Source organism: Triticum dicoccoides, chromosome 2B, assembly GCF_002162155.2.
Source record: "Triticum dicoccoides isolate Atlit2015 ecotype Zavitan chromosome 2B, WEW_v2.0, whole genome shotgun sequence".
Lineage (NCBI taxonomy): Eukaryota > Viridiplantae > Streptophyta > Magnoliopsida > Poales > Poaceae > Triticum > Triticum dicoccoides.
In genome coordinates this window covers 721,236,048-721,246,824 of record NC_041383.1, presented here as the reverse complement: position 1 = coordinate 721,246,824, position 10,777 = coordinate 721,236,048, and the positions used below count along the sequence as shown (strand labels likewise).

The following is a 10,777-nucleotide window of genomic DNA, read 5'->3' as shown; positions in this document are numbered from 1 at the left end:
GGGCCCGCCACGCTTACAGCGTTCCTTTGCCAGAGATTATCCCCAATGGCCAATAATCTCCCGGGATGGTGCACCATCCGCCCCTACGCCGCCGGCGTGTCTCCACGAGCTACCCTGCCGGAGCTCCGCCTGACTGACGGTAACCCATTTCTTCTCATATCCCCTTTCTTCTTCTTTGTAATGCTCCCTCCGTTTCATATTACTTTGCATATTAGTTATGTCTTAAGTTAAACTTTGTAGTAAATTTATATTAAAAAATGTCAACATCTACAATATAAAATAGAAACAATATGAAAAACATGTATTCCATGATGGATCTATGATATTCATTTGGTATTGTGAATATCGATATTTTTCTGTAATCTCGGTCAAACTAATTATTGAAGTAATATGAAACGGAGGGAGTACTATTTGTGCTTGTAAGACCACCCTTTCATATGCAAGAGCAAGTGTGCGAAGAATTGTAGCCCACGAGATATTTCTTGATGTGCAATTCTCGACGGCGACCGGCAAACAATGCTGAATAATCCTCGCTCTTGTACCTTGTGTGGTCCTAGAATCATCAACGTTCCGGGCAAAGCTGGACACTCAGACTCCTGCAAATGTGATGACCGATGAGCTTATCTTGAACAAAAACCACACAAAAAAGTCAGAGCAGTGTTAGATCGTCCAAGGCTCCAAGCATCTTCATGCCATTCTCCTTCTCTTCATTGGCTCCATATGAAAGCAGCTCCTTCCTTTTGATCATAGGGTGAAAGAAGTCTGAATAGGTATGACTCCCCTCCCAGTTTTCGTCCTCCTGTCATTGGTTTGTTTCTGCATATCCGATGACCGCCTTACACCCGCAAAACCGCTCAATGCCGAAGACAAGCTCGTTTCGAGCAGCGGTGTCTTTGCTCTTGGCTTCTTCACCCCGGCAAACTCAACTGCGGACACATACGTCGGCATATGGCACAACAAGATTCCCCAGCGCACTTATGTGTGGGTTGCTAACCGCGACAACCCAATCAAGAATGGTCCTCCTGGGAAGCTGGTTATGAGCAGCAACTCTGACCTTGTCTTGTCTGACTCCCAAGGCCACACTCTCTGGACAACTACGAACAACTTCACATCTGCAACCACGGGAACTGCTGCTATACTGTTTGACTCCGGAAACTTGGTCATCCGGTTGCCGAACAGCACATACATATGGCAGAGCTTCGATTACCCAACTGACACCGCCCTCCCTCACATGGTTTTACCACTGAGCACAAATGATGGTATCTTGAGGCGCCTCGTTGCTTGGAAGGGCCCTGATGACCCGGGCACCAGCGACTACTCCATGGGTGGTGACTCCAGCTCAGACCTCCAGGTTGTCATCTGGAATGGGACGAGACCATATTGGCGCAGATCAGCGTGGGATGGGTCATTGGTCTCTGCCCTGTATCTAAGCATTACTGGCTTCATCTTAACTGAAACAATTGTCGACAGAGGGGGTGAGTTATACATGACATTCACCGTCTCCGAGGGATCACCAAGCCTGCGCATGATGCTGGACTACAAGGGCACTTTTAAATTTCTCGCGTGGAACAGCAACTCATCATCATGGGAGGCTTTCATAGAGCATCCTAGTCCTATCTGTGAACGCTACGCCTATTGCGGACCATTTGGCTACTGTGATACCGCTGAAACAGTTCCGAAATGCAACTGCCTCAGTGGATTTGAGCCTGATGGCGTTAACTTCTCCAGAGGGTGTCGGAGAAAGGAGGATCTGAAATGTGGTAATGACGATATTTTCTCGACCCTGAGAGGTATGAAGACACCTGACAAGTTCTTGTATGTCAGGAATAGAAGCTTTGACCAATGCACAGAAGAGTGCAAACGCAATTGTGCTTGCTCCGCATATGCTTATGCTAACCTGAATAATGGAAGTGGGGCTGCGGACCAGTCAAGGTGCTTAATTTGGTTGGGAGGACTTGTCGACACGGCGAAATTTCGTGATGGTGGTGGTGGTGAGGACCTGTACCTCCGCCTTGCCAGTTCAACAGGTATATATCTTTCCTTGTGCACTTATTGGTTGTATGGTTTGATCAACGGTATACCTACCTCCGTCTTGCCAGTTCAACGGGTATTACCCTTTATGTCGAATTTTAGATGTGGTTTGGATGATAACTAATCAAGACAATTGCAAAACTTGCAAGAAATGCATGTTAAATCTTGAAAGCATCATCCTCTTGCTGGACTATATTTCTAGTTTTTTTACAAAGAGAGCAAGTTGTCGAAGATTGTACTCCTTGTAATAGCTAGATGTGGTTAGGAAACTTAGGATGGCATAATAATCACAACAAACACAACACTTGCAAGTAGTGCATTTTAAATTTTGAAAGCATCATTCTCTTGCTGGACTATACCTTTGGCTTTCTGCAGTTGATAAGGAGATTAATGTATTGAAGATTATACTCCCAATAGTGGCTAGTCTGTTGATACTCGCATCCATCTGCCTTGTGTGGATATGCAAGTCAAGAGGTATAACGAGATTTACTTCACTTTTTAGGATGCAAGTTTTATGAGGTATTCGTAAAAAAATATTCATTCTAGTTATGCCTGTCAGTGTCAGGTAAACGACGAATCAAGGAGATTAAGAACAAACATACACGACAGCACTTGCAAAATTCCAAATTGAACGAACTTGAGAATGAAAGTATAGACCTTCCATATATCTGCTTTGAAGACATTGTTACTGCAACAGACAATTTCTCAGACTACAAATTGCTTGGGAAAGGTGGCTTTGGAAAAGTTTACAAGGTAACAAGAAATTTTAGTCTCATTGTTGATAACACTTTTAGCCTTCTTTTTGCTCAAGGATGATGTGTTTGTGTAGGGACTATTAGGAGGTGCTGGCAAGGAAGTTGCTGTCAAAAGGCTTAGTAAAAGTTCCGGCCAAGGGGCCGACGAGTTCAGAAATGAAGTTGTTCTAATTGCCAAATTACAGCATAGAAACTTAGTTAGACTTTTTGGTTACTGCACTCATGAAGATGAGAAGTTATTGATATATGAATACTTACCTAACAAAAGCTTGGATGCCTTCCTTTTTGGTATGTTCTGACTTATGGTCATGTCCCGCACAACATTATGTGACGGTCATTAATATAATTTTTTTTTTGCAAGATGCAACAAGAAATTCTGTGCTTGATTGGCTGACTCGGTTCAAGGTAATTAAAGGGATAGCGAGGGGGCTTCTTTATCTCCACCAAGATTCAAGGTTAACAATAATTCACAGGGATCTCAAAGCAAGCAATGTCTTGTTAGATGCAGAAATGAACCCTAAAATATCAGATTTTGGTATGGCAAGGATATTTGGAGGAAATGAGCAACAAGCGAACACTATCTGCATTGTTGGGACGTAGTAAGTAATATATGCACCTGGTAAGGCTTAACATGCTAGTTTTCTACAGCTTAACTAATTCAAGTTTCGTGGAATGATTAAAACAGTGGTTACATGTCTCCTGAATATGCAATGGAAGGTTCCTTTTCTGTCAAGTCTGACACGTATAGCTTTGGCGTTCTACTGTTGGAGATTGTAAGCGGGTTAAAGATCAGTTCAGCCCATTTCATGACAGACTTTACAAACCTTATAGCTTACGTAAGTAAACTAAAATGCTCTAACATTCAACAACTCAAACAATCATACTAACTTAAGGATTTGATTGGTTTAGGCCTGGAGCTTATGGAAAGATGGAAATGCAAGAGAATTGGTGCACTCGTCCATTGTGGAGAACTGTCCACTTCATGAAGTTCTACGATGTATTCATATAGGTCTCTTGTGTGTTCAAGACAATCCAAATGCCAGGCCGCTCATGTCATCCACTGTGTTCATGCTAGAAAATGAAACGGCCCCGCTTCCTACTCCGAAGGAGCCTCTATACTTTAGGCGACGATATGATGAGGTTGAAGACCAAAGAGATACCATGGGAATAACCCTGAATAAGATGACTATCACTATGCAAGAGGGGCGTTAGATGTTTAATTCATTGTTCTTCTTTTTTGTAAACTTCTCTAGTTTGTACAGGTGAACAGTTCAGCAATTTATCTTCCTATGGACAAATAAACAATCTATTGAGTACATTGTAATCCTGGTTGTGGTTTATTTTCTTAGATGGTTTCCATGTTTGGAATTTCCCTATTTTGCTCATATGTTTCTCACCTTGCCAAGTGGAAGAGGCTGCCTGATCATGTGCGGATCACTGCTTACATGTGTTTTATCTTCAAATGAATTTTCTGTATCCAGCTTCCTTGGTTAGTCAACGGGTCTGAAACTCTGAATTGCTAATTTGGTAGCGAGGCTGCTAGTAATTATATGTTCTCTTTGAGCCGGCATCTTAGCGTAAAATCCATTTTTTATCTTATGCTGCTAGTGCCAAGTAAGCTAGATTTACACGCCCGAAGTCTGACAATAGTAACATTTTATTTATTCAGGTAGAGTGGGCAAAACTTCAGGCATGGAGAACTGTTGAAAGTTCAAGTTCAACCTGAACAGAGAAGTAATGAAAAAGTCGGGCTTCTGTGAATCTCTCAGTATCTATAAGAAAGGTAGTAAGATCCATTTAAGTGATCTTCAAGCGGTATAAATTTCCAGCCTAACTCATCCCGAATCATATATACCTCCTCTGTAGTTTCATACATCACATTAAAATATTAGCCACTACATCTGCATCACCTCTTTCATAGTTTCATCATTGAGATAGTATTGTTTCCACTTCAAAACAATAATCTTGAAGTGCGCGTGCATACTGTCAATTGTGAAGGTCTGGTAACTTTAGGATTTTCGAAAGACACTTAAGACAGGTCTTCAGTATATCCATGGTGCTGCCAGAGAATCAAGATAAAGGTGCTGAATCTTACTGTGGGTCTCTGCACGATCTGATGTTGTTGAACAACTAATAACTAATGTCGTCTATGCTGGACAATGAGGCCATGCCACTCACAACACCAGAGCAGCCTTTGTATTTTGTTGGAAGGAGGCATGAAGCGGAAGAAGCAAGGGAGGACTCTGTTAACAATGCAAGCCTGGCGATGCTAGCAGGGCGCTAGATGCTTATGATTCCTTGCATTGTGGTAACATGAGTGCCCCGGAACATCAAAGGGAAGCAGATTATGATTAACAGCCAAGTGGGTTTCAGTGGCCAACTGCTGGTGGAGAATCCTCTTTCCCGTTCGTGTCGTGTCCTCTTTCAATGGTTGGTCTAAAATCAATACTGATGCTTGCTCTGATCCATTGACTGCTCAATCTTGTTTTGGTGCTATCGTTCGGAACAGCACTGGTCGGACGGTTCTTGCTGCTTGGACTCATTGCCCAGTATGGAAAACTGCTGGAAGTTCAGCTTCGTCCTTAACAAAAAGTCAGAAAAGTGGTGCTTCCTTGAATCTCCCAGGCTTCATTTGGATTTCGGGGGAGCTATTCCCAGGGAGCAAGTGCCTCGGGTGAAATTAGCTTGTGCAAACTTGAACCCCGTGGAAAATCTAGATCGCCCTTTGGCTGTTGGGGCTCAGGGGTAACTGGGGATTGGGGAAGGCCGCAACGCTCGACGGGGGAAGGAGCGGGCAGTGTCGCTCTCGATCGTCATTAGTGAGTCGCGGGAGCGAGCGAGGCGGGGATTTCCTCCACGACCTGTGGAGGCCTGGAAATCTCGACCGGGGAAGGGCCGTGAAAAGGGTTGGGGTTGCTCCCCTTCGTGGGTCACCAAATGCGGAGGTACGCTCCCCTGGATCGATTTGGCCCCGGTATTTCTCAGCCCGGGAAAAGAGGGGGATCCCGGGAGGATCCCTGGTTACCAAATGAGCCCCCAGTGTCCATCAAAAAGGTAGAAAGGTTATTTCAAGTGATCTTGAACCTGTAAGACGACCATAGTAAAGCCCAACTCACCCGGAATCATATATACCTTCTCTGAAGTTTCAGGTATCACATTAAAATATTTAGCCGTTGCATTTGCACGACTCCTTTCATATTTCGTAGCTGAGGTAGTATCCTTTTCATTTCAAAACGATAATCTTGAAGTGCGTGTGCATACTGTCAGTTGTGACCTCTGGTGACTTTAAGAAATCCTTTTCAAAAGACATGTCTTCTGTTTATCCATGGTGTTGCCGAAGAATCAAGATAAAGGGGTTGAACTTTACTGTACTCTCTGCACGATCTGATGTTGTCGAACTTTGTCTTGTATGCCGGCTTTATGAGTTCGACCATTACACTAACTTAGGGTGCTCAGCTGCATGGCGGTAGCTTTCACTGAAGGTGAAAACAGAGTCAAATTCAAACCTTAACGCTAGTTCTTTTTGTGGCAGGAAACAGAGTCAAGTTCTATGACAATTGACAAGTGCACAAGCTTCTTTTGCCCCAAGAACAGGACAATCAGAGGTTCAACTTTACATCCATGCCACAGGGAAATTGGTGGGCCGTGGAGAAATTAAGTAATACTATATTTTATATATCTCTTGCAAGTACTTTATTGCAATCTCCTTAAAGACCAATCGATTTTATGCCAACCATCCCACTATGATGCTCAGCTTTCTATGAAAAACTGATACTTTACTCTTTTAATTTCAGCAGTCATACACACAGATAGACTCCGCAAGACCTAAAAGTGTATTGGAAATTGGTGCGGTACTGCCAAAACGTAAAGCATAGGAAATGGGGTGCTAGCTTGTTGCTATGGCAAGACTCTTGTGCTCAGCGCCCATCTGTCAAGTTTCAGTGCAAGACCACAGTTGAGATTCAGTCGTTTCTCGGCGTGTCGAACTTACCTGAATTTCTGTGCCACGGTTCGCTTTCGGTTGAATTTCATCGCTCATACCAGAAGAGACACGTATGTAGTGCTCCTGCAGCAGGGAGAGTTCTGTTGAGTTCATCTTTCTTACCCGATACTCTACAAAATACTCTTGCTTGGTTGGTGCCGATCAGGACTGCAACGTAGACCACATAACAAGAAACACACACAGTATAGAATATGTCTGCGCAGAACTTACGCATGCCGATAATCCACTAGCACAGAAATGGAATAATTTAGCCTGAAAGATTCTGGCAATATTTAAGGAAAAGGACACGCATGCATGCACAAATTCTGAAAGCCCTGCTCATATTATACCAAAACATGTGGTCAGGTTCAAAAGATACACTCTGCTGAGGTCAATCAAAGAGAGATGCCACTTTTATTAATTAATTAATTTGGTGCTACAATATATCCGTAGAGAATGAAACCTGCTACAGACAGATCTGCTTTGATCCATCACGTACTGGATTAAAGTACTGAACCATTAAATTAGTTCTTAGACACAACCGATCGATGATGCAAGCCTAACAACCAATCATACGAACCCGATCGACGACGAGGATCGGATGATCACTATGACATAATTCAGCCCTCTCAGCTAGCTGGCCCCTTAGTTAAATTCATTGATTATTCCGTGATGAACCTGAAGAATGAGTACAAGTCTTGAAGCACTCATTCCAAAGGTTCATCTAGCTAACCATATAGCTTCATCAGTACGTACGTAGTGCTATCCGTGACAAATTATGATCATGAGCTACTTATGTAGATACTAAATCATCAAGGTCGATCGATCAAGGGACGCCGTCGGATCGATCTGCGCCGCACGTTCGTTCCACCCGGCGGGTCTTCGTCTACCTAAACTGGCCGCCGAAGGGAGTCCAGAAGTCGACGGGCCCATCGCTAGCCACCGCGAACGTGCTCGATATCGGCACCAGGCACAGCCCCCGGCCCTTGAGCGACACCTCGCCGCTGCCATCCTTGCACGACTTGTCAGGGCTAGCACTCGAGCTCTGTGACCAAACACAAACAGATGCAAAAGTTATCAGGCATGCACTAGGAGATGGCAGTATTCATGTGGCAATGGAAAGTGAGAAAGAGCAAGCATGCAGATGCAGCAACCACGCCGTGTATATACCTTGAGGTTGAGGTACTGTGGCACTTGATGCTGATGATGGCCCCTCTTCAAGTATGGAGCACTAAGCACCTGCATGGATGCAGAAACAAATGTTCATGAGCTCAGTCTCCAACATCTAGCTAGTCATCTCCTGTGAGGAAATCGATAGAGCTCGTGCGTGCGTGCTCTAGATGCCATGATCAAAAGCACTTGGCACATGCACTTACACCAGCCTGGTCGTGGAGGAACTTGATGTACTCGATGGTCTCATGGAGCACCGACGCCGTATCCGTCTGCACGCACGCGCAACGATAAATGTTAAGATTGTGTGTTAGACTTAGACGCATGTGTGTTCGGTGTGTCTGTCTGTCATATCTCTCGACAGGATCGAGGAGAGGAAAGGAACAACGCTTTTGCAGCAGCGACAAGATCATGCATGTGGTTGACGATATATATATGATGTGGATCCAACTTGCAAGCAGTACTCTCTACTGGTTTGTGTAATGATATTGTTCATAAACTCCTTGGACATTTGGTTTGAGTAATGCACACATTGGACGATTGGACATGAATTAAAAGCCTAGCTAGCTAAGCTAGCTGGATGCCTCGCTTGATTACCTTTCCGAAAGGAGAGACGAGCTGTTGGAGTGCCGTGATCCTGTCCCCTAGCTTCTCCTTCCTAACCTGGAATGTGTTGCACAACTTTCTATCAATCAATAAAGAAGCACACACATATAATACGGGCTTTCATCCACCCAACATGCACCAAATAATGTGTGTGGGATCTCAAAAAAATAAATTTGTGTGGAGTTTGAAAGAACTAGCTGGTTGTAAGTTAAGTTGACCATGCATGCATATGCATGGTAGATACATAGGTATGTATAATATGGGACTATGGGATGATGCCTACCTTGAAGGTCGGCAATGACGACGGTGTCTCCGTTCTCGGCTTCTTGAATGCCGGCTCGCTGTTCGCCTTCTTGGTAACGATCGAGCTAGAGTCCCCCACTCCTTCTAACACACTCTATACATACAAAGAAGGTTTTATTGGCCACCTATTTATTTTAGTTTCCTTTGTGTTATTGTGTACTCCATGCTACCATGAAATATTTGCAACTACTAGTAGTAGAGTAATCACTAGGCACAAGCTTACCTTTAGTGCAAGGTTTGCCCCACGCGGCGCCGGCGAGGATCGTTTCACCGAACGCACGCTAGTCTGCTCAGCCGCCGCTGGCGCTGGCATCGCCATGCCGAACCCGGCAGACGGGTTCCAGAACGCCGCGTCGTTGGTGAACTGGAGCGGCTCCCTGACCCCTGCCTGCCCGCCCATCTGCTGGTACTGGTACTGCTGAATCCCCGCCGCCGGTGCCGGCTTGGCCGTCGGCTCCAGGAGGCTCCTCAACAGCGACGACGACTGGAACCCGTAGGGCGAGTTCGGCGACAGGAGCAGCTCGGGCGCCCCCAGGCTGGACAACAGCTGCTGCTGGCGGTGGTGATCGCCGGCCTGCTGGTGCTGGTGGTGGTGGTGGCCTTGCAGCGCTAGGTCTAGGTTATTCGGTGATGGGTCATTCATCAGGCTCGACGCGTTCATGTGGCTCTGCTGGTCCGTTCTTGAGCTCATGTCATGGTGGCCAACTTGGAGGAACCCATGCATGTTACCAGCGCCGCCGTTGCTCCTGTGAAAAAGTTAAAACAGACGCACATACGCATAGATTTCATTAATCAATTTTAGAGTCACGGGAGTACATAAGTATGCATCTAATTAACTATCTATCTATCATCATCACCATATATATCGTATGATAATTGATAGTACGAGATCACGAAGGGTAAACTGATCCAGCAAAGGGTAGGTGTGGAAGTGGAATCGAACAACTCACATGTAAGGGCTATTCCAGTCGGTGAAGCCGGCTGCCGGGTCGCTGATGCTAGCTGTTTCTTGGAAGGTTACGGAGCTGTTGTTCCCGGGCGACTCGGAGGAGGCCGTGGTGGTGCAGCTCTTGGCCTTGCCGCCGTCCGTGGCCGCCATGTCGTAGCCACCGCCAGCAGCCAGCTGAGCGGCCGGCCAGGTGTTGAACCCTGCGAGCTCCGTGGAGCACGCCGCCGCCGGCACCGCGGTTGTGTTGGTATTCCACCACATGCCGTGTGAGACAGCTCCGCCACCGCCGCCGCCGTTGTGCATGGCCGGAGCAGAGTACATCAGCTGATGATCTCCCATATCAACGGACCGATCCACCGATGCCGCCCCGTTTCTTGGCCGATCTGGGTGTGCGGCAAGCAAGCTGGGATGCAAGGGAGTGGTGAGTGCTTGCTGGGTGGGCGAAGGGGGAGGGGAAAGGGGGTGGAGCTAAGATGAGGGGTAGTGTGGCAGTGGAAAAGATGTGGTTGTGTGTCTTGGGTATATATAAACCGTTTGGAAAGGGCGGCGAGGAGAATTTCGCCTACCTGACCGCCGGGGCGTTGGGTCGCTGGCGGTCTTCCGGCATTGCGTCAGCTTGGTAATTTGAATTGATCTGGTGCAACTGATCATGATCCAAGCGGTTGTTCAGCAACCCAAGATCAGTCACAAGAGAACAGCACTGTCATGCTTTATTTTTATTTAAAATGTCCGCTTGAGACGAGCCAAGTCTTTGAATTGTCTGTATGAATCTCTGACCGCACAAAATCTCCATAGCCAATTTTCCAAATTGGATTCTGAAATCAGAGGCAGCTTTTGGTACTAATCTTATTTCAAACAATCCAGGAACTTCCATAACATTGGCGTCTGAGGAACATAGAGGTCTCTCCCACAATTTTTGTCGTATACCTCTGGAATAGTGTTGAAATCACACGCCACTAAGCAGTTTTTTAAACCAAGTGG

At 45.7% G+C, this 10,777-nt stretch overlaps 2 protein-coding genes across 2 annotated transcripts in view; one reads left to right on the top strand and one right to left on the bottom strand.

The window, feature by feature from the left end:
- The window catches only part of LOC119361248 (receptor-like serine/threonine-protein kinase SD1-7), a 12,879-nt gene extending 8,708 nt beyond the window's left edge, over window positions 1-4,171 (top strand). Inside the window, exons 8-14 of the mRNA XM_037626553.1 lie at window positions 767-2,027; window positions 2,407-2,505; window positions 2,591-2,784; window positions 2,861-3,074; window positions 3,148-3,385; window positions 3,472-3,622; window positions 3,696-4,171. Of these exons, the coding sequence (XP_037482450.1) occupies window positions 767-2,027; window positions 2,407-2,505; window positions 2,591-2,784; window positions 2,861-3,074; window positions 3,148-3,385; window positions 3,472-3,622; window positions 3,696-3,998 (2,460 nt within the window). The 3' untranslated portion in view covers window positions 3,999-4,171. The remainder of the gene's footprint in view (window positions 1-766; window positions 2,028-2,406; window positions 2,506-2,590; window positions 2,785-2,860; window positions 3,075-3,147; window positions 3,386-3,471; window positions 3,623-3,695) is intronic.
- A 2,983-nt stretch (window positions 4,172-7,154) lies between these two features.
- On the bottom strand, window positions 7,155-10,277 carry LOC119365854 (transcription factor bHLH112-like). The gene is made up of 7 exons (XM_037631499.1): window positions 9,798-10,277; window positions 9,071-9,593; window positions 8,828-8,941; window positions 8,536-8,601; window positions 8,145-8,210; window positions 7,939-8,007; window positions 7,155-7,813 (listed from the first exon to the last, which is right to left on the bottom strand). The coding sequence occupies exons 1-7, from the start codon at window positions 10,133-10,135 to the stop codon at window positions 7,655-7,657; spliced, it is 1,335 nt and encodes a 444-aa protein (XP_037487396.1). The 5' UTR covers window positions 10,136-10,277; the 3' UTR covers window positions 7,155-7,654.
- Between the last annotated feature and the right edge of the window lie 500 nt (window positions 10,278-10,777).